The 24,946-nt window shown below is 37.1% G+C and overlaps 1 protein-coding gene across 1 annotated transcript; it reads left to right on the forward strand.

Moving 5' to 3' along the window:
- Positions 1 to 312: 312 nt before the first annotated feature.
- On the forward strand, positions 313 to 2,830 carry LOC113356424 (amino acid permease 3-like). The gene is made up of 5 exons (XM_026599548.1): positions 313 to 911; positions 1,177 to 1,504; positions 1,605 to 1,819; positions 1,906 to 2,045; positions 2,169 to 2,830. Exons 1-5 carry the CDS (start codon positions 773 to 775, stop codon positions 2,808 to 2,810), a joined length of 1,464 nt encoding a protein of 487 aa, XP_026455333.1. The 5' UTR covers positions 313 to 772; the 3' UTR covers positions 2,811 to 2,830.
- The last annotated feature ends 22,116 nt before the right edge of the window (positions 2,831 to 24,946 follow it).

Here is a 24,946-nt window from a genome sequence, read left to right on the forward strand (position 1 = left end):
CCATATTACGAGCCATCCAAAGTGTTACGTATAAATCTTTCTTTTTTTTTAGTGAAAGAGACCGGAGAGCTTTAGAGCTGCTTCATGACCCATGTTTTCCTATACAATATACACACCTTTAATATCTGATAGTTAGTTCGAAAAAGAGAAGGGATGGCCCTAATGGGGGTCGTTGACAGGCTTTACTACCATTGAATTGGCTCAAAGTCTTTGAACCACGTGGATTGTCCTCATTTCCTCACTATCCCTTTGAGAAAAAAAACTTATATAAACCCCTGAGCTCTTCAAGTCTCAACAACACAAACTCAGTACTGAATTTACTGATATCCCATCAAATCCCCTCCCTACCCAAAGATCATTTTCTTTGCAGTCTTGTCTAGCTCACTGTTTAGAATAAAAAGAAGAAGAAGTAGAGAAAAAACTTCTCTCTCTCTATCTCTTTCAACTAACAACCAATCAACCATACTCCTCAGATTTTGGTTACCGTGCGTCTTGAGGAGTGTGTTTGTTTTGTATAAGAACTCTATATCTGGATATTACTACAGAGACAATTCAAGCTAAACGCTAGTTTAGTATAACATATATCTTCATCTTGATACGTATTCTGTCTATCTATAGTAACTGAAACTTCAAACTCTGTATCTGTGCATTTTTTGGTACCATATATACAGAGATAATCAACTGTACAACTAGCTACAAGGATAACCAGACCATTAAAACTTGCTTTCTCTCTTTCTCTGCTACTTATCGTCGGTATTTAATTGGTTTGAAGATGGGAGACATCAATTTGACTAATGCTACTGCTGGAACTAAGAACCAACAGTTTCAGTATGATCATTCATTTGATGTAATGTCAAACCCGCAAGGTGGATCCAAATGTTTTGACGATGATGGCCGTCTTAAAAGAACAGGTAAATACAAATCACTCTTTTGAATATCCTAATTATCACTTTTGAGGTTAAACTTTGAGGGGCTAGTTGGTGCAAGTAGGTTGGTACGTGATTGGGGTTTCGTAAGCAGCCGCTATATCTACAGAGCCTCCTGGATTAACTAACTTAATTCGGACCCTGGGGCCTGGACAACCCGATTACGTCAGGAGAACCCGTTATCAAAGTTTTTTTTTTTTTTTTTTTTGAAGGGAAAAATATGTATTGATTTTTATGATGAAATTCGCAGGGACCGTATGGACAGCGAGTGCACATATTATAACGGCTGTCATAGGATCAGGAGTGCTCTCATTAGCATGGGCCATAGCTCAGCTTGGTTGGATCGCTGGTCCAGCTGTGATGTTCTTGTTTGCCTTTGTGATTTACTACACATCCTGTTTACTAGCTGACTGCTACAGAACTGGTGACAATGCTACCGGCAAGAGAAACTACACTTACATGGATGCTGTTAGTACTAATTTAGGTGGTTCTAAGACAAAGCTTTGTGGGATAATTCAGTACATAAATCTTTTTGGTGTCGCAATTGGATATACAATTGCAGCATCCATCAGTATGGTGTAAGTTCACCTGAACTTTTTTTATTTTGGGTTAATTTGATTATTATTCATGATTAGATATATTCTAATTTTTTCTGGGTTTGCAATTTGAATACAACAGGGCTGTAAAGAGGTCGAATTGTTTCCACGCTAGCCATGACGATAGCCCGTGCCTTGCATCGAGTACCCCGTACATGATAGCATTTGGTGTATCAGAAATCATATTCTCCCAAATTCCAGACTTTGATCAAATTTCATGGCTATCAATGGTTGCTGCAGTCATGTCATTTACTTATTCCGGGATCGGAATGGGCCTCGGAATCGCTAAAGTGGCAGGTTGGTTTATAATTCTTGCGATTCATAATTTTGAGTACTTGGTTCCATTTTCATGTTAAGGTTGCTGATTGTATTGTTTTGTTCAGAGAATGGGAAATTCAAAGGAAGTCTGACTGGAATAAGCATCGGAACCGTAACTCAAACCCAAAAGATATGGAGAAGCTTCCAAGCACTTGGAAACATCGCTTTTGCCTACTCATATTCAATAATCCTAATTGAAATTCAGGTTCAATTTTATTTTTAGTATGGCCACGGCTTTTTCTAATTGCACCTTTTTACTTATTATTTAGACAGCCAAACCCACCATTAATCAAAAGCAGCCTCTAACTGTGTAATCTGACGTAAACAGGACACTATTAAAGCACCCCCCTCAGAAGCTAAAACTATGAAGAAAGCAAGTTTGATCAGTGTTTCGACTACTACGATTTTCTACATGCTCTGCGGATGTATGGGTTATGCTGCATTCGGTGATATGGCACCTGGGAACCTTTTGACCGGTTTTGGATTCTACAATCCATATTGGTTACTTGACATAGCCAATGTCGCAATTGTAATTCACCTTGTTGGGGCTTACCAAGTCTACTGCCAACCTTTATTTGCCTTCATCGAAAAATGGGCGGCAACAAAATGGCCAAAGAGTGATTTCATCAACAAAAACTATCAAGTACCTATCCCCGGATTCCGCCCATACAATCTCAACTTATTCAGACTTGTTTGGAGAACCATCTTTGTAGTACTAACTACAATCATATCAATGCTTCTTCCGTTCTTCAATGACATTGTTGGGATTCTTGGCGCTTTTGGGTTTTGGCCCTTGACAGTTTACTTCCCGGTGGAGATGTACATATCACAGAAAAAGATACCCAGGTGGAGTACTAAATGGACGTGCCTTCAGATACTTAGTGCAGCTTGTTTAGTAATCTCAATTGCAGCTGCAGCTGGTTCAGTAGCTGGTGTTGTCACTGATCTTAAAGTGTATCATCCTTTTTAATCTAACTATTGATCATCATACATGGCTGGTTCGTTAAGATATTTCCAGATGATTGTTGATTCAAAACTGAGATCAATTCCTCATATATATTCGATTGGTATCAGTCATTTACACGATGTTGATTCCAAGTGTCCAAACCAAATGCTCTTAGAGGGTGCACAAGCAAGTTACAAGACAATGACGAAGTGTGAACTAACTACAACAATTCCTAAGGGGAGCTTGATTATTCTCAAAACCCCAATGAACTTGTTATATGACAACGGGCCAAAGTTGACGGGCAACCGTACAAGTGGAGGCATCAAAATAAATTTAATAGACAGGAACACTATGTTTGTTTACTCCTGACTCATCTGAGTCGTCTGGATCTGAGTCATTTGGATTTGAGTGAAATCACCTGACTCACCTGGATCTGACTCAATATGTTTGTTTTGAGTCAGATCTGACTCATAAAACGTGAGTCAGTGGTTTGGTCCCGTGAGTCAGGGGTATTTTGTTACTTGACTCAAATGGGTCCGAGTCAGGGGTTATGTCTGAGTCATAGGTCGAGTCAAATCTGACTCAAAATGCAAAACAAACGGTCTGACTGCTGACTCGGCCCGAATCAGAGGTTGACTCAGATCCAGACGCCGAGTCAGCTGCAAACAAACAAGATGGAAGTGTTTTTTTATGCAGGAATCAATTGTAAGAAGACGTTAGCTATGTACTTTGAATAATTAATAAATATTTTTATAAACTTACTCCATGTTAAGGATTTTTTTTTTCTTTGAAAATAACTAGTTAATAAATATTTTAATAAACTTACTGCATGTTCGGTTCAAGTTTTTTTTTTTTTTTTTTTTTGAAAATAACTAGATATATTACTGCAAAGAAGACTAATCCGTAGATTCAGACTCATGTGGAATCAATTCGGATTGAGTTGTCCGTCCGATGACTGAATCTGTGTGATTAGTTTCTTCATGAAAAGATACATAATTTGAGTTCATATTACAACTCTCATAAGCTTTGACAGTGTCAAAGCTATGGAAGCTATTGTTCGTTTCAAGGAATTGGATGCTGGGCAATCCAATTCCTAGGGAATGTACCCAATTCTTTAAACCGAACTGGGCAAATGAACTCTTTGCAATTAAGAATTTTAATTCCTAGGAATCAAATATAGTAGATTTTCATTGCATTGGTCCAGTAGTGCAATGGAATTGGATTCCGTGGTGAAAACAAAGATAATTGAATTACCTCAACCAAACATAAATTTTTAGGATTTCAATCGAATTCCTTGGGATTCAATTCTTGGAATTGGATTACCCCATAACTGAATTCTTAGGTTTCCAATTCTCCTAACCGAACGAGTTGTTAGTGATTGTTCTTTGGAGGATATATCTTGTATCTGGTACTACATGATTCCGCTTTGCAAGAATTCTGAATAATGTGTATGATAGAAAACTTTAATTTACTCGACCTTTTCGTACGATCAAATAGATTTTACAAGGATGTAGTATTCTAGGGGGCCAAACTATGTGATTGGTTAAATCTTCCTCTATTTGTTGGGGGTTGAGGAGGGCTCTTTCTTCAGAATCTGTCTTCTATTTTTGCATATACGAATCTCTGATCAACACAAATACAAGATCCATTTTGCATCATATCTAAGGGATTTCTTGGTTCAGACATAAGAATGAGAAAGGTTTTCTCTATTTTCCACGCACGTTTTTTCTAATTCCCATCGCCTTCACAAATTCTAAAATCAACTCACTTTTCAAATTTGAATTTCCCTATTTACCATCTCTAAAAGTCAAACAAAACCAAACTATGACCATTACCTTCCTCGCTGTCTCCTTCGTTATTAATCTTCACTTTTTTCTTTTAAAAAAGGGATAATTAGACTTTGGTACTCATGTTTTGCCCAAAACTAGGCTTTGGTCTAACATTTGTCCAACGCTAGGGCTTGATACCTGGACTAGACGTTGACCAAAATTGACTGTTTATGACCAGACTTAATTAATTTTATAAAACAAAAATTCAAAGTTTACAATTATGACCTGAAGTGGATCCATAATCTAACGGCTTTGATCAAACAATTAGCTTACGGATGGTGATACAATATCATAAACCCTAAGATCCCCAACTTTCTCTTCTTCTTCCACGTCCAATATCAATTTTTTCCGCCTCCAACACAAACTGGTAACCAGACTTAGGTTCCCATATCATTGTTCTTCAGATTGCAGTCACAATTTCTTCAAATTACTCTCTCAAATCCAAAAGACAAAGCATCAGTTTACTGAATCGAACATACCAAATTACCCCAACCAATTTCTGAATCAAACAATACTGAATAAATAAATCGAAACCCCAATTTCGATGAATCGAAATACTAATTCCTCGATCAAAAAAATACCCTTATTTACTGAATCAAATCAAAAACCAAAATTTTGAATTGAAACCCTAATTTTACTGAATCAAAACCCTAATTTCATTAAATGGAAATCCAATTTTGTGGTTGATTTTCTTGAACTGGTGTTGATTATGGATGAGTGATGCTAAGAAATAAATTACATGACTGTATATAGATTGAGAGGTATAGATGATTGAACGAGATTAAATTCCTTGCTCATGTTGAGAAGAAGACAATAGGGAAGGATTGTATGGTTCTGAAGTGGAGGGCGTGTTACTATCTTCCATCTACAACGATCGAAGATGGGTTTGATGGAGGATGAGATGGTGCTGCTGTTATAATGGGGGACGATTTTTTTTCTTCTCTCTTGATGATAGAGGAGGCGGCAACGATTTGGAGAAGGAGAAGAAGGTGAATGAAGGAATTAGGGTTAACATTGAACGGTTGGTGTGTAAATCTTTTAGAGTGAAGGATATAACTGTAATCTCGTTTAATAATTGAATTTTAAATAATTATGAAACGGAAGTGAAAAATTAAGCAGTCAACGTCTGGTCCAGGTACCAAGCACTAACGTTGGACAAATGTTAGACCAAAGCCTAGTGTTGGGAAAAACCTGGGTACTAAACGCCAATTATCCCTTTAGAAAACCATTAGGTTGGAGACCCTGGATTTGATATTTGATTACTGTACATAACAAATTAATTGGTGGTTAATTCATAAAAAGTTTTATGGAAGACTCCCGTATTTCCTTGTTGTGGTCTGTAGCAATCTGATTATTATGGACGAGTCTATCTCTAATAACGTACCAGTTCATAAATTACCAGATGATTTTCAAAACTTGGATTCACCTGAGATAACTGTCACATCTAGGTCAGTATCTAAACATTCTGTTAATATAGAACCCGTTGAAGTCTGGGAAATACGCCTAAAAGAACAGTTGGATGAACTTTCCGGTGAAGGTGATTCAGATATTGATAGAGATGTTGATGAGGAAGTCTCAGAGTATGTTAATGTTTTGAATTCTTTAGAAAAGAAGAAGATGACAACTTCTCATGTCACACCTCTTCTAACTCCTCTCTGTCGAGAAAACAAGAAATTGAGAAGATGTTATGCAGGTGTTTATGTTTCGAATCGTTCTAACGAATCGATCATCAAGGATTCTGAGGAAAACCTACGTATAAAGTCACTTGAATGTGATAATTTTTATCAAAAAACTTTTTGTTGGAAGAGAAACTTGCATAATCGGAAGCAAGGATTAACTCCCAACAAACAAGTTTTGATGACAGAGAAAGCGCTTATCTCGCTCGAGAAAAATGCCTTGAGCCTGATTTAGTTGCTACTCTTGATAAAATCAAGATGTTGGAAGATGACTTGAAAAAGTTCATGACTAGTTCAAGAAAATTAACCACTATGCTAGGAGCAAGTAAAAATCATCGTGATACACGAGGGTTGGGCTATAAGGGAATAGTGCTCCAAGTATTAGCAAAGATGTAAAATTTGTCAAGACTAGTGATTCTTCTCAACAAAAGGTTTCCACTGATGGCAAAGGTGAAATATCTTCACCGACGGTTAAGATTCAAAAGAGCAAAGTATATCAACCTCCAAAATCAGCACACACGGATCGAGGTAAGAACATTCCTTATGTTTTCCACTATTGCGGAAATAAAGGTCACCTGGAAAGGAGATGTCCTTTCCGTATAAGGAATGAGAAACTTCATGATATTCTTGTTTGGGCATCACAAGAAGTTGTAAAACCAAGATCATATGTTAAGAATAATCTCCTTAACATTACAGGTTGTAACTGTCCAACATTTAGGCAAAGGAATCGGTGTTGTGATAAACCTAAATTTGCCTATAAATGTCATACAAATCCTTTTCACAATCGTAGATAACTTCGTAAAGACTAAGACAAGATCTGATGCTCCCAGTTGGAGAAAGACTAACTTGGAAAAGAATAGTCAATATGATTCTCTTCGTAAAATTCTAGAAGAGAGTAATAGGAAGAAGTTTCCGATTGTTCCTAAACGCACTCAGAAGTGGATACCAAATAAATTCAATGATGTTTTGAGTGTGAAAATGAATGATCTCCCAGAAAATTCCATGACTATGGAGAAGGCAGTATCCATGATGTTGGAACTTAAAAAGCTCTTTGGAAAGATGGATTTGGATGTGAAAGGTTCTAAAAGCGATCTCTTTCATGATAATCCAAGAGTCACTTGTGGTGAGCAAGACATTACTCACCTCAACACAACTTGAGTGTGTTGTTAGTGCATCCTCACCAAGGAATGCCCTGTTATGTATACGGTAAGGGAAGCACGATAATTGGGGCACACAGATTATGTTCGGTAAGGCTGTAGAATTCAATTGGATTAGTATAAGAAGGTATGTCTATAAACTTGAGCAAGATTTGTGTTTTTATTTGCTTAGAGTACTTATAATGATCTTGCTTATCGTTCATTTCTACCTAACTTGATCTATGTTTAAGGTTCTTAAATGTTTAGGTTTGAACATAGTAGTTCGGATGTTTGGACTTCATGGTACACATACCAAGTATGCATACCATCATTTAAAATCAAAATCCAGGGGTTTTAGTACGCATACCTATTTGCATATTGCTTCAGGACACGAAAATTCGTTTACTGGCCTGTAGACGTCGATATTCGGTAAACTTGTTTTGGCCGTATCTTCTTCGTCCGAAGTCGGAATGACCTCATTCGTTTTGCATTCTCTTCCTCTTTGAACTCTCTTCGAAATGGAGATGATAATTCATGAATTTGGATAAGTTAAGATTGATATTTGTCCTGTCTCTTGTTTTTGAGTGTTTTGCTCCGTTTCGTCGCACTTGTTCCACTTATTGGACTTGGGCACTTGTATTCTTGGAGTAATACTCTTCTAAGCTCATTTGTAGCTTTTACAAGAATATTGTTGGTGAATCACAAAGAAGGAAGTTCAAGAATGGGCAGTAGTACGCATTGCTATGGGATTCTTGAATGTTCACAATCATCTTATGTGAACTATGGTTCATGGTCGTTAATGACTTTGTATGATTCTTCTTTGTTAAGAAAATCTTCTTATACGCCTTTGGTAGATATTCTTGGTGTAAATCCGTGCGAAAAAGATTGATTCTACCCTGTAAGGACAAATCATCTTGTATGGCATTACGAGTTTGTCTTGATTTTGTCTAGGAAACTTCTTATGAGAATTTTATTCTTGTGTTTTTAAGAAGGATAACTAGGGTTTGAAATAGCCATTATTGTGAGTACACATAGCTATTTCCAACGTTTTCATCTTCAATGTTTGTAGATTTATTTATTTAAATTCTAAGTTATTTGAAAGATGATTTTTGCAATTTTAATCTTTATGATTTTTTTACATTGCAAATGGTTATGGATATGTTGTTTACGTCCGTGAACCTGTGACTGTCCCATACTTGTTCAAAAGTTATCTTTATTATGTCGTTATGAAAGTATTGATAAAAGATAGAATGAACTTTTGACGAACAAAAGTTAAAGCCTTTTATGTCATTATTTTTATAGAAGAAAGGATAAAATTTTTTGAAAAAGCGGGGGTCTAACAACACCACCCAATATTCGCTTAGCAATATATATGGACAAACTCGAATATACTTTTAAGAGATCAACAAGACTCAATCAATTAAAAGTATATCAACGAGTTTATATCTCTCTCTTGATTTGATTTCCTCAAACAGAAATTGCGAGCACTAATCAAATACAAGGAATAACTTGGATGGTACCAAAGACCAATATCCAAGTGTCAATTAATATCAATCAACAACCGTTATGTCAGATTCTCCAATTGATTGATCTAATGCACAACCTATATTATTTCAATTATAAAGATAAAACAATATAATGCGGAAATTGAAATAACACAGACACCAGAAATTTTGTTAATGAGGAAACCACAAATGCAGAAAAACCCCGGGACCTAGTCCAGATTGAACACACATTGTATTAAGCTGCTACAGACACTAGGCTACTCCAAGCTAACTTCGGACTGGACTGTAGTTGAACCCAAATCAGTCTCCCACTGATCCGAGGTACAGTTGTACTCCCTATGCCTCTGATCCCAGCAGGATACTGCGCACTTGATTCCCTTAGCTGATCTCACTCACAACTAAGAGTTGCTACAACCCAAAATCGCAGGCTTTGATAATAAACAAATCTGTCTCACACAGACAAGTCTATCAAAGGATCAATCTGTCTCCCACAGAAAAACCCTAAAGTTTTTGTTCCGTCTTTTGATAATAATCAAGGTGAACATGAACCAATTGATAATCCGGTCTTATATTCCCGAAGAACAACCTAGATTAATCAATCACCTCACAACAATCTTAATCGTATGGTAGCGAAACAAGATGTTGTGGAATCACAAACAATGAGACGAAGATGCTTGTGATTACTTTTTACATCTTGCCTATCGGAGATATCAAATCTCTAGCCAATCAATCTGATTATACTCGTACGATAGAAGATGCAAAATCAGATCACACAACTACGATAAAAGTAGTATCGGTCTGGCTTCACAATCCCAATGAAGTCTTTAAGTCGTTAACCTGGTTTTAGAAGAAGAAAACCAAAGGTTAAAGGAGAACCGACTCTAGTACGCAAACTAGTATCACACGTAAGGTGTGGGGATTAGTTTTTCATAATACTAGATGTCTCCTTTATATAGTCTTTCAAATCAGGGTTTTGCCTTGGTAACAAAGAAATCAATATTCACCGTTAGATGAAAACCTGATTTAGATTCAAGCTAATATTTCTCAACCGTTAGATCAAAAAATTAGCTTGTTATACACAAATGAACTGCACGCTTCTAGGTTTGTTAACCGTATCCAAACGTGTACTGATGAGTGCCAAATATTGTATATATTTATCCCTTTTTGTTGGCATTTTAACTCATCTTTTGTGCATTAATTCTACATTTTATCCCATATTCTGTATTTTCATCGTTTTCAAGAATAAATATTTTCTTACTTAATTTTTCATTTTTAGGTAATAAATAGATTGGAATGAGTTGCGGCGCAAAAAGAGCAGAAAAGTGTGAAAGCCGGGAGAAATTACGCAAGGAACCGCAAAGAATGGAGCGCACGTCCAAAAAGCTGGAAATGGGCTCAAGAAGAAGAAAGTTGTTCTTAAAGAAGAAGTGGGCTCAAGATTTCCCAAACCCTCTTCTATACCCAAAAGCCTAAACCCAAATCCATACCCGCTTGCGTCTTCAGCCGTCAGATCAGTTCTCAGAACAGCCGACGGTCGCTCCCTTGCTGTGCATCGAAGTTTGATATCTCCGCCTTACACTACAGCACCTAACTCCATCTTGAGCCGTCAGTTTCGTTGTATTTTTGCATCCAACGGTCGCTCACGATCTGTCTCAATTTCTCCGTTAGATCCGTTTCAGAAGTTATCATCCTACGCCTTTCATCACCGAACAACAAGGTTCGATGATCCCGCTCAACACTCAAACACCCTAAGTCTATATCCCACAAACCAAACAACCCCTAGCCAGAACCTAATCGAGCTCACCCCGTCTGCAACCACCATACCCTGCCGCACCACCATCACCACCACCTCTTCCCTGTCGTCACCAACCCTCCTGCAACAGCCACCAAACCACCACCATACCACTCTGTACAACATCACCCCATCTCCCTAGAACCTAATTGTTCCACCTAACCCCAACTGTATCTCACTGACCTAGATTAGGGTTTGTTGGAACAACTAGGTTTAGGGCATGAGAAGCACGGAGAGGAGCAGGAGGCGAAGTACAAGCATGGGTCGAAGTGAGGGAGCAGTTATCAGAGAAATTAGGTAAAAAATTGTGTAACCCTAATTTTACTGTTTTGGGGATTTTTTGGGGAAGAACATATGGAACCCTAATTCATATTTTTGGGTATAAATAGAGGGGGTGTTGTGTAGGGTGTTCTTGGTTAGCCGAGATACCCCCTACTTGGGTTAATTTCAGTTTAATTTCAATGTCCTGTTAATTTCAGTTTAATTCCAATTTTAGTTTCAGTTCAATGTTCTAGTTCAACTTCAATTCCAGTTGTTAATTAGTTTCAATATGTTCTAACTTCATATGTTAGGGGCTAGATGATACTCTTGAATTGTATGCTAGGTTAATCCATGATCATGTTAATTGTTCTTGTAGTGCTTAAATGTCATAGGACTGATAATATCTACTTGAGTGAATGCATCTGTGATCAGTTGTGCTGTAAGAAGACAACTGATTCTAGGGGTGAAAGAATGATGGTAGCTAAGAATTCAGTCCATTTGAAGGACTGTGTTTAACTGTCTTAGGGTGATAGATAGCTTCTTGAAAAACAAGCCTGTGATCAGCTGTGCTGTAAGAAGACAGCTGATGCTAGGGGCAAGTGAGTAAAGATTAGCCAAGAAAATCATCCATTATGATCTTCCCTGAATTGAAACAAGAACAATGATTTGAGTAGGTACTGCCTTAGCTTAGGATCAAGTAGTGGATTCAAAGACCCTAGTACCTTCACTCTTCACTTCACTGCCTTTGGCTCATTGCCATTGTAACTGTCACTATCTCACTGCCTGTCACTAGCTCAGACTAGCTAGAGAACTTCAATAGCTCCCTCCAAGTCCCTGTGGACAAACCTTTTCTTCCCATCACTAACTACAATTGACCCTGTGCACTTGCAGGTCAGTTTGTAGGTTTTTCAAAACCCCCACCAAGTTTTTGGCGCCGCTGCCGGGGACTTGGCTGCCGTGTTTTTGAAGTTTTTCTTGCTGTTCTTTGCATGCTCATACCTGCTGTGTAGTTCTGATAAGCATCTTAGTGTACTCATCTTGCATATTGCATCTGTAGCTGTAACTTAGTACCACCTCTAGTGCATCTGCATCATTTGCATAATCTCTTCTCCTTTGCTTCAACTGCATCATTCTGGGAACTGAACCTCTTCTCTGAGTTGCCAGGTGCTTGTGGTGCTGCTGTTGCAGCCTGTTGCTGCTGAATTGCTCCTGTTGCTGAAGCTGTTGCCCCTGCTGTTGTTGCTGTGACCTTGCTGTGAGGCTGAGAACAAACCTCTGGTGCTGATGTGCTGCTGTGAAGCCCAAATAGAGCTGAGCTGCTTCTCCTGCTGCTGCTCCTGATCCTGCTGCTGTGCCTCAGCTGTTGCTGCTGTGCAAAGGCAAGCTGCTGCTACCCCCTGCTGGTCCTGCTGTTGCTATGATCCAAAGCCCAACTGGGCTGATTCCAAGCAGCTGAAAAAGAACAAAGCCCAACTGGGCTTTGCAACTGAAATACCCAACTGGGCCTCAGAAAAGCCAAAGCTTAGGATGATCTAAAGCCCAACTGGGCTTTTGCAACCAAACTGAGCAGCTGGGCTGTGCTTCAAAGGTAAGCCTAAACCCATTAAGAGAACCCAACCTGTGGGCTTCCATTTTTAATTTGTGGGCTTGTAATAATTTTTTCCATTTTTTTGTTGGGCTTGTAATTTAAGTTAACTTTTGGGTTTGTATTTGAGCTTAACTGTGGGATTGTCCCTATCAAAATTTTGGGTTTCAAAAACCCAACAAACAACCTAAACAAGGTTAACTGAACCTACCAACTCAGCTGGGCTTCATTAGTTTCTGGGCTTACTAAAGTCGTTAGTGGGCCGTGTACCCAAACTCTAGGCCTAAAGTTGGGCTCTGTTTCACAACAGTTCTCCAAACCCATTGCCTCACCAAAGCACAACCAAAACAGTGGGCTTATCCCCATAAAAACCAAATGTTTCCCATCAAAAACCAAATGTTTTTCATTCCCATAAAAACCAAATTTTTCCCAAAAATCCAAACCCATTAAAAACCAAATTTTGGGCTTTGTAATATAGTTACTTAGCTTTTGAGCCCAATCATGTCTAGATCTTTTTCTACAGTTGGGGAATACAACAAATCCCTTAGAGAACTTGCGTGTGGACATACTTCACGTTATGAACCTCCCATAGACCATGATGTCAATAGTCATAGGAATTATTATGGACATTTTCAAAGTCCCGAGCCTCAATACTTGAACCCTAATGACTATTCACACATGCATCATTCGCCACAACGTGAAAATGAACATTTTGCTAGTGCCTCACCCACACAATCATCACTGATCGATCAATTAGAAGCTCGAATCGCAGCTTTAGAAATGCAATCACATGAGGAATCTCTCACATCTAAGTTTCTTAGGCAACCTGAAATCTATGCATGTCCCGCATGTGATGGCTTAGACCACACTATTGCGAATTGCTATATTTTCCATGAATTTAGGCGGACTGGAGAAATTCCAAGGTTTGTAGAACCTACAGATTATTATGATGGTGGTTATTGGGACCATAATCAACCTTTTCAAGGTTGCGATCAACCATTTATAGACCCTAACGACCATGCACCCATGTATCAATCACCACAAGGGGAGGACGAACAATTTCACATGAGCCCTTGTATGCAATCTATAATGGAAAACATCAATCTCCTCAAACAAAACACTGCTAGTTTAGAAATGCATACATTGAATGATCATAGCAGCATTTTTATCCCTAATGAAATTAATTATCAAAATAGTGTTTTTAACCCTACTCATGATAGTCATATTGAACATGAACCTAATCTAGAGGTAAATGAGTGGAATAGAAACACTATAGTTTTTAGGGAAGGACACTCTTGTTTTGTTGAGGATGATAATTATGATATTATATTAGAAGAACATGTCTATACTGATGATGTTGTGGAACCTTTGGGTTCAAATACATTAGGCTTCTCTGCCCAGACCTTAATGAATGATATCTCTTCTAGTATTCCATATGATGTTTCCATTGAATTGCCGATGCATGAGGACAAATCTGTTGATGATGTTGATGATTCTGATTGTGAACTTGCTAATTTGATTGATGATTGTGAGCATGATGTGACATGTGTAGATGATTTAGGAGATTTTGATTTGATTGATAATGACGTGCCTATTCTCCTACATGAGTCACAATCTGATGGCCTTCCACCCAACCTAGATTTGGTTTGTACCAATATTGTAAAACCAATTTTTCTGAGAATGCCTAATCTAGGTTTGGAACTGTGTGCTTCCCAAGTCCTCTTGCATTTAAATATAATATCTTGGAGGAACCACAGTTGGAAATTGCATGTTTGCCCGTCCATAGCAAAGTACACTTTGAGTTAGATCTTGTGCATGATGAACCCCCAAAACTGCGCGATTTTGTTTTCAAAATTATATCTTCTGTAAAATCCAGGTTTGGGGGTAGCTCATTTGGTTTCACAGCTTCACGTGCTTTTCTTTCATGTGTGAAGTTGTTGAAACCGCTACACTTTGTCTTTTGGGTTGATCCTCAACTCTTTAGACTTTTGGTGTATGGTGAATTTTTTGTATATAATCCAGTAGATAAATTTTAAAACTTTTTGGTTTCTTTTGTATATATTTTTGCTAATCCAATATTATCTAAGTTGAAAATGTTGGATTCTAGCCGGTGAATAATGAAGTTCGTTTATTTCTTTCGCCGAAATCGGGTATTCTCTTTCCTTTTTCTCTACTCAACATGATCCTCTTCATATGTTGTATTATAATTTTGTTCATATTTTGAAACATTGAGGACAATGTTTAGTTTAGGTTTGGGGGTGAAAAGTAGATACTTCTATAATATGCTATAATTGAAAACGAACTCCTTCTTTTGAAAAAAATCGAAAAAATTCAAAAAAATTAAAAAAATGAAAAATCATAAAAATGGAGCTCATTTACCTTGAAATGTTGACTCTTGTGCAAATTTGTATTTTTATTAGGAGTCTTAGTCTAGATATTTAGGCACCCTGATTCTAGCACAATTCACATTGTGATAAGAAATTTGCACGCGCACGATCTACCAATACATGTATGGCCTCGATCTTCAAGGTGTTTGATAGGAAGTTACGATTGCCAATCACTTTAGAATACTGAACGAAACTTGACTAGCTTGTTCTTTGGTTGGTTGGGATAGAAGGTGGAGGTTACATTAAGAAAGACAACCATCGAATTTAACTGGGTGCATCAAAAAGGGCTACCTCTTGCAAAGTGTCATGTAATTTTTTGTTTCCTTTTGTATATGTATCAAAAGTGTATCAGTGCTTAAAAAAAAAAAAAAAAAAAAAAAAAAAAAAAAAAAAAAAAAACAAAAACAAAAAAAAAATACAAAAAAAATCAAGTATTTATCAATTCCATCATCTCTTGTTCAAAAAATAAAAAGAAATAGTCAATGTAAATAAGAGTCATGTAAATAGGCATCTTTTGTTGTTTCGTTGTAATAAGCAAGGAGGGTGTATGCCATTGATGTACAACGCGAGAAATTGTGAAATACCTCCAACTCATTCACAATTCTCGTAAAGTCCGGACAGCTAGCTAGATTTCGACCTCAGTTCTTAGCCTGAGAAACTATCTCTTGGTGATTAGTAGTCATAACTTCAGATCTTTCTTTACACATGTGTAGATACACTTTACACTCTTATCACATGTCTTTTTTTTGTTATCAGTGCTAGGATTGTGCCTTCGATAGCTAGATTGACATCTCCATTTTGCTGTGAGCTTAACTGTTTTGCACATGTCACGTTTGATGGAATCTGAGCTTATATTTTGACCTAGAACTTTGTAGGTACGTTCTAAGCAAACCTTCACGAGACTTCAACTCGTCCACTAGGGACGCTTAGTGGTTTAAAAGGCTTAGTGCATACGCTAAATGCATTCGAGAGACCAGCGACAGTGGTATAGTTAGGATTTCCTTAGTTTTTTTACTTGAGGACAAGTAAAATTCAGGTTTGGGGGTATTTGATGAGTGCCAAATATTGTATATATTTATCCCTTTTTGTTGGCATTTTAACTCATCTTTTGTGCATTAATTCTACATTTTATCCCATATTCTGTATTTTCATCGTTTTCAAGAATAAATATTTTTCTTACTTAATTTTGCATTTTTAGGTAATAAATAAAGATTGGATGAGTTGCGGAGCAAAAAGAGCAGAAAAGTGGTGAAAAGCCGGGAGAAATTACGCAAGGAAGCCGCAAAGAATGGAGCGCACGTCCAAAAAGCTGGAAATGGGCTCAAGAAGAAGAAAGTTGTTCTTAAAGAAGAAGTGGGCTCAAGATTTCCCAAACCCATCTTCTATACCCAAAAGCCTAAAACCCAAATCCATACCCGCTTGCGTCTTCAGCCGTCAGATCAGTTCTCAGAAGCATCCGACGGTCGCTCCCTTGCTGTGCATCGAAGTTTGATATCTCCGCCTTACACTACAGCACCTAACTCCATCTTGAGCCGTCAGTTTCGTTGTATTTTTGCATCCAACGGTCGCTCACGATCTGTCTCAATTTCTCCGTTAGATCCGTTTCAGAAGTTATCATCCTACGCCTTTCATCACCGAACATCAAGGTTCGATGATCCCGCTCAACACTCAAACACCTAAGTCTATATCCCACAAACCAAACAACCCCTAGCCAGAACCTAATCGAGCTCACCCCGTCTGCAACCACCATACCCTGCCGCACCACCATCACCACCACCTTCTTCCCTGTCGTCACCAACCCTCCTGCAACAGCCACCAAACCACCACCATACCACTCTGTACAACATCACCCCATCTCCCTAGAACCTAATTGTTCCACCTAACCCCCAACTGTATCTCACTGACCTAGATTAGGGTTTGTTGGAACAACTAGGTTTAGGGCATGAGAAGCACGGAGAGGAACAGGAGGCGAAGTACAAGCATGGGTCGAAGTGAGGGAGCAGTTATCAGAGAAATTAGGTAAAAAATTGTGTAACCCTAATTTTACTGTTTTGGGGATTTTTTGGGGAAGAACATATGGAACCCTAATTCATATTTTTGGGTATAAATAGAGGGGGTGTTGTATGTGTAGGGGTGTTCTTGGTTAGCCGAGATACCCCCTACTTGGGTTAATTTCAGTTTAATTTCAATGTCCTGTTAATTTCAGTTTAATTCCAATTTTAGTTTCAGTTCAATGTTCTAGTTCAACTTCAATTCCAGTTGTTAATTAGTTTCAATATGTTCTAACTTCATATGCTAGGGGCTAGATGATACTCTTGAATTGTATGCTAGGTTAATCCATGATCATGTTAATTGTTCTTGTAGTGCTTAAATGTCATAGGACTGATAATATCTACTTGAGTGAATGCATCTGTGATCAGTTGTGCTGTAAGAAGACAACTGATTCTAGGGGTGAAAGAATGATGGTAGCTAAGAATTCAGTCCATTTGAAGGACTGTGTTTAACTGTCTTAGGGTGATAGATAGCTTCTTGAACAACAAGCCTATGATCAGCTGTGCTGTAAGAAGACAGCTGATGCTAGGGGCAAGTGAGTAAAGATTAGCCAAGAAAATCATCCATTATGATCTTCCCTGAATTGAAACAAGAACAATGATTTGAGTAGGTACTGCCTTAGCTTAGGATCAAGTAGTGGATTCAAAGACCCTAGTACCTTCACTCTTCACTTCACTGCCTTTGGCTCATTGCCATTGTAACTGTCACTATCTCACTGCCTGTCACTAGCTCAGACTAGCTAGAAAACTTCAATAGCTCCCTCCAAGTCCCTGTGGACAAACCTTTTCTTCCCATCACTAACTACAATTGATCTTGTGCACTTGCAGGTCAGTTTGTAGGTTTCTTTCAAAACCCACCATGTACATTGTTGGTTCAACAATAGTTAACCAAAATCTTAGCAATATGAGCATTCCATATCAACCATGTTCTTCTTCACCATAACTAGTTCAAATGACTCAAATGAACTAGTTAGAGTGTTATTCAATTGCAAGGAAATATTATGTAACTACACAAGACACAATCGAAGCAAAGATGATTTGATTCACTTGAATCGGTTCATGAACATTTATAGCCACGGTTTGGAAACTGCATTCCTTAGTCTTTTTAAAGTTTAAGTTCAGAAATCATCTTCAGATATATAACCTTCTTAAGTTCGCACACTAGGTTCACGGACTTAAGCAACCGGCAGAGTTTACAAACTCCAGAAAAAAATCTCGGCAAGAGACCTTCCGCCGGTTCGCGGACTGGTACTCACGCAACTAGTTTGTCAACTCCAGCAGAATTTATCGGGATGAGAAGTTCGGCAGTTCGCGGACTTGGCAACAAGCCATTCTTCCGGTTTCTCTTGATCAACAAAGTTCGCAAACTTTGGTTCAAGGAATATGACTTATACATAAATGTGTTTCCACAACAATACTTATGTCCATCATTGGTTATGTAATCTAAACTCTCATTTCAATCATTGAAACATTCTTAGAGGACGTTATTAGTTGTTACACCATTTCTCGTCAAAGCAATTTTCAAGATGATTGAAACATATCATGACTTTCGTCACTAGGTAAAGATAAACTTGGTCGAAGCGAAAAGCTTACCAACACATATTTCGAGATATAGATAAGCGAGGTATACTCGGCTCGAAATACCAAATGTGTATAATCTAAGTCTATATATATAGCATACGACTTTTTGTCTCAAGAAGTAGGAGATAGAGTAGATAGACTTTTGAGTGACAGATAAGTTCAAGTCTTCACATACCTTTTTGTCGAGAAGTTCCACCGGTTCTTTGAGTAGTTCTTATACTTATATGATGAATCGCCATGAAGTCATTGATCTCAACTACACTTTCAATCCTAGTCCGAGACTTAGCTATAATAGACTAGAAATCAAGACTTATAGGTTTGATCACTAACATTGACAAACATGCTTGAGATAGCAACGCATGCGAGTTCGACCAAGCAATGCTCTAACACTTTTGTTTACAAAGATTAAGTATATTATATGTCATTGTGAAAATAATGATGAAAAATAGAATGAATTCTTGTTTATTCCGCAATATTGGTCGATCTCCGATCCACATTTTTGTGCACATATTGTGTTGCTCCGTAAGTTCTCTTATGTCGAGCATGACCAATTGAGTTGATCATTTTTGTGGTTAATTCAATTGAGATTTTTGGATACAAATTCATGTTTTCATGTGATTTGGTTATGTCCAAAGAAATCATTTTTTCTTAAAAAACCAAGGTCGCCTTTGTTGTTCTTTCCAGAATGACATATTATGGGGGAGAGTTTTTTTCGAACTTGTGCGTAAGTGCCAAATCTTTGTGGGGAGTGCGGATGTGGAATATTATAGGGGTTATCTTGTATCTTTATAAACTCCTTGATGAATGCATTTAGCTTCGGATTTATGATTGCATCTAAATTAGTTGGCATATTATTCTCTTTTGGTCATGAAGTATCTCTATGAAAATTTCATGAGGATCCCACTAGTTTTCGTACCTTTGCCAATTTATATTGACAAAAAGGGGGAGAATTAATCTGTAGTTTCATACTACAAATACATATGGTTTACGGATCATTATGTAAGGGGGAGTGGTTTTCATGTCGAGATGAAGTATTGACTAGGGGGGGTGATACATATCACCATAGTATTGTTATCAAAGTTGTGATACAATTGAACTTTGATGTTGTGTAATAATACTATGACACTGTATAACAATGATTGAGAGCATTTGTTTTCTCATTGTTATCGCTACGGATCTTCAATAACTATGATGCTGAGTTGAACACGTTTAGAATCATGGAGTAATTGGAAGTGACGAAGTTTTCGAGTCGTGTTGAAGATGCCAAGGAGATCAAGCATTTGGATGAGAAGCTAAATTTTTTTATTTATTCTACAATCCATGTGTATTGATAGTTTTGTCACTAAAATTGACAAAGGGGAGATTGTTAGAGCCTTGCTCGGTCGAACTCGCATGCATTGCTATCTCAAGCATGTTTGTCAATGTTAGTGATCAAAACTATAAGTCTTGATTTCTAGCCTATTTATAGATGTCTCGGACTAGGACATAGATTGTATAGTTGAGCTTAGTTTTCACCGCGTTCATCATTTGAAGACGAAGAACAACTAAGGGGAGCTTGTGGAACTTCATCAACAAAAGGTATGTGGAGACTTAAACTCATCTATCACTTGGGTGTATTACTAATCTATCTCATATATTGAGACATAAGTCGTATTACGATATATTTTTCTATATACACATTTGAGATTTCGAGCTGAGTTTAACTCGCTTTCATATTTCTCGAAATATGTGTTGGCAAGCTTTCGCTTCGACCAAGTTCATCTTATATCATGTGAAAATTGCCGAGTAACATCTTACATGGTTTGTGTGATACAATCATTTGGTTTTGTCTTAGAATGTTTCGTAATGATTATTTCAATAACTTGAAAATTGCTTTAATGCTAATAGTGTGTGAAAAACGGTTATTGTCATCCTCTAATAAAGTTTCAATGATTGAAATAAGAGTTTACAACACTTAACCATTATTGGATATGTCATGTTGTGCACTCTTGCACATATGTAATCCATGTCCGAGAACCATATTATGCGCACCCGTTTGCGTACCTGTTGGTTTGAGAAATCCGGGAACCTAAGTATGCGTACCCTTTTGCGTACTGGCGTACAGGTTCATGTCCGAGAATTTCTGCTGGGATTTGAAGTTTGCGTACCCGTTTGCGTACTGGCGTAACTCAATCTTAGTTCGGGTATTTCAAGTATGCGTACTCGTTTGCATACTTGAAGGTTAAAGTTCTAAAATCGGTTTTAAACGTGAACATAAACATTTATATAATACGGAATGCAATCTTTCCAAACCGTGGCTATAATGTTCATGGTTGATTCGAGTGAATCAAACCGATTTTGCTTCAATTGTGTTCTTGTATAATTCTATGAGAATATAGCAATTAAACAACTCTTTAACTAGTTTCATTTGAGTCATTTAAACTAGTTATGGTTAAGATTAATAAGGTTGATATGAGAGTAATCATATGGATAACCTCGGTTAACTATTTGTGAACCGTACACGTTTAGGTACGGTTACATAAACCTAAATGAGGGTATATTTCATTTGTGTGTAACAAGCTAAGTTCGATCTAACGGTTCAAAGATATTAGCTTGGTTGAATCAGGTTTTTCATCTAACGGTGAATATTGAATGCTTTGCTACCAAGGTAACTTGGATTGCAAACCCTGATTTGAAAACTATATAAAGGAGAACTCTAGAAACTGGGAAACCTAATCCCCACACCTCCTGTGTGTTACTAGTTTCATAACTAGAGTCGATTCTCCTTTAACCTTAGGTTTCTATCGAGACCCTGTAGGTTAACGACTTCAAAGACTTCATTGGGATTGTGAAGCCAGACCCAACTATTTTCTCTGTAGTTTCGTGTTCTGACATTGAGTACAATTGAAATAATTGACTAGAGATTAATTTCTCCGATAGGCAAGATAAAAGTAATCACAAACATCTTCGGCTCATCGTTTGTGATTCCACAATATCTTGTTTCGGTAGTCGATTAAAATTATTGTGAGGTGATTGATAATACTAGGTTGTTCTTCGGGAATATATGTCTGGTTTATCAGTTGGTTCATATTCACCTTGATTTATCAAATGACGGAACAAAAACTCCTGGGTGTTTTTGTGGGAGACAGATTTATTCAATCTATAGATTTTTCTGTATGAGACAAATTTGTTTATCAAGTCTTCGGCTTTGGGTCGTAGAAACTCTTGCTTGTGAGTGAGATCAACTAAGGGAATCAAGTGCGTAGTATCCTGATGGGATCAGAGGAGTAAGGAACGCAACTGTACCTTGAATCAGTGTGAGATTGATTAGGGTTCAATTACAGTCCAGTCCGAAGTTAATTGGTAGTAGGCTAGAGTCTGTAGCGGCTTAATACAGTGTGTTGTTCAATCTGGACTAGGTCCCGGGATTTTTCTGCATTTGTGGTTTCCTTATTAACAAAATTCTGGTGTCTATGTTATTTCTTTTCCGCATTATATTTTGTTATATAATTGAAATATCACAGGTTGTGCGTTAAGATCAATCAATTAGAATATCCAACCTTTGGTTGTTGATTCACATTGATTGAAACTTGAACATTGGTCTTTGGTACCGTTCAAGTAACTCCTCTTATATTCAATCGGGCTCGCAGATTTCTATTTGTTGATTGCAGATTGAATTAAGAGTTAGAGATATTAAGTTCTTTGATATACTTTACTTTAGATCGAGTCTGACTGTCTAGTTGATTCTCTAGAAAGTGTATTGGAGTAAGTCCTCTCAGATTTCCAAACGAATTGTTGGTTTTGATTGTTAGACCCCCGCATTTTCATAAATGTTACTCAATCATTGTCAAACTTACTGCAATATTTTATATCCGTGAGGATCCCACCATAGCTCCTTAAACTTCTAATAGTCTGTGAATAAGATCAGAATCATTCATAACGAATCCTTAAGAAGTGATCCAATTTGTTTTCATCAGGTTCTGGTAGAGACCAAAAGTCTTAATTGAGATATTCGGTTGAACAACTCAAAAGAAAAGAAGTGTCGTTAACTTCTTAATGACCGTTTCATGTTTGTAGTATCATTTGTGCAGATTCTAATCATCTTCCTTGCATGATTTCTTATGCATATAGAGATATAGATATATAGATAGATAAGTAGACATAGGATCTACGAGGCTATTACTTAGAACTATATTTTTTGCCTCAACCCTTCCAATATGATAAAAAATGATCCCATGATCCTAAATTAATCTTACCTAGGATCACAAATTCCAAGCTTGTCTATGAATAGTGGATCTAATTGTATTAGTGTTTAAAATGAATTTTTTTATATGTAATACAAATAGATAGGGCCTCATTGGTAAGTGCTACAAGATCTCTTATATTGGATCCCATATTATGGCCCCAAATCAATAGTAGAAAACATATTTATTTTCCAAATGAAATCACATAATATATAAAAAAGGTGAAAAATTGTTGTCGTTGTTCTGGAACAAGAGGCCTTTGTATCTTAATGCATGTGTTTAATTTATTCAGAGCTATCAGAGTGAGATCTACTTTTAAGAGAGCATGAGTCGAAGCAATAACAAGGATATATTAGTTGATCATCTTTCATAATTCCTGAAGAGATTGTTCACTAATAGACCGACGGATAAGTAACTCGGCTCATTCACATACAAATCAAGAATTGTCGAATCCATATTATGCACGGAGACATTTTTTATTACTAATTCTAATTAAATGGTAATACCATATCGGTCTTTTTTGGCACCATATACATAATTAGCGCGTTCTTCATATGAACACCTCTGCATCAAGGTCATCATGGATATCATCATTAACATCAATATCGATATTGTCACTACCATCAATATCACCAATAATATAACCTTTAGGCTTTCCATCCAAGAACTTATTCATAAATTCCATAATGATAGGTATATAAGAGTTTTTTGCTAGGTATTTGACCAAATAGGATCTTCCAGTTCCTCTAGAACCTATCACTAAAATACCCCTAGTAAGGGATAGGGTTAAGAGGATCAAAAAGGATTTTCCATGAGATGGATGAAACCTATTAGCCACACGTAAAGTTTGTAAATAAGTGATTGTCTTATAATGAGCAAAGAATATCCGTCTTTGTGCTAAACAGGATTTTTAAAACTCATATTTCATTAGATAGTTTTTATTAATGTCAACTAAGTAATAATAAGTAAATTGATTCCGATTATTTAACCGTTTGATAAAAACCAGAGTAATACTTTTAAACACAGTCACTATGAGTCAAACTCAATAGAATTTGATCAATCCTTCTTCTTTATTGTCGTTAAGTTGGTGAACTGAACCAAGAATTATCTTCATCATCAACTTTATCATTGTTAGCGACCCAGAATCCTATTTTATCACCAGTCATATCAACGTTCACGTTTTTTGTTTTTCTTACTAATGAATTGATCTAATTGAATATTTTTGATATGATATTTATGTACCAGGGAGACTGACATTCAAATAGGTTTCTATAGAAAGTATTGATTTGACCCCACAAGAGGGACCACCACCCAATAACATGTTGTCACCAGGCGCCGAAGCCTGTATATATTTCTTTTAGAGAATCTCTTAATTTTTCCAGGGAAACTATAAAGATATTCTTTAACCAGGAAGAGTTTAGTTCATATGTAAGATACTTGTACAAAAGTTTCCGCAACCTAATCATGTATGATAGAATCATTAAATATTAGATTGTTTTAAACTCTATCTATATCGCAATAGAGACCATCGGAAAAAGAAAAAAAATACGAACGAGTTATCCAGCAATAACAAGAAGAAAAGGGATTAAATGTGGAAACTACCTAGCATTTGGTGATCTTAGATGTATCCATATCATTGGAACAAGTGACTCATTATTTCAAGGAATCATTTATTTGGTAGAAGCTGATTATGCAAATACTTACTTGATATCTCAGTTGTCAGATTCTATTGTGGAAGAATCACCTGTAATTTTTTCTGAGGAATTGGTCATGTTGTATCTGATCCATGCTTCATATCATGAACAATGGATACAATTTTGACTACTAGTTAATATCGATATAGGTCTTAATAAGCATATAAAAGGGTGAAATTTTGATATTTATTCCATATCGAAGTAAAGAACCATGACATGTATGTTTGTGGCAGATTTTATTTTAAGAGACTTGAAGAAGTATTATCTTGTTTATAAGAATCGGTGGGTCCAGTTCCTCTCGGATACCACTGGACCTGGAACATGACCCGCTTATAAAAGTCGAGTCTGGGATCTAACGGTTCCAGATCCAGTTCATAAATTTGTGGAACCGGACCCTGTAAAATTTCAGGTAAAAAAACAATTTTTTTTTAAATCATTTA

Source organism: Papaver somniferum, chromosome 3, assembly GCF_003573695.1.
Source record: "Papaver somniferum cultivar HN1 chromosome 3, ASM357369v1, whole genome shotgun sequence".
Taxonomy (NCBI): Eukaryota; Viridiplantae; Streptophyta; class Magnoliopsida; order Ranunculales; family Papaveraceae; genus Papaver; species Papaver somniferum.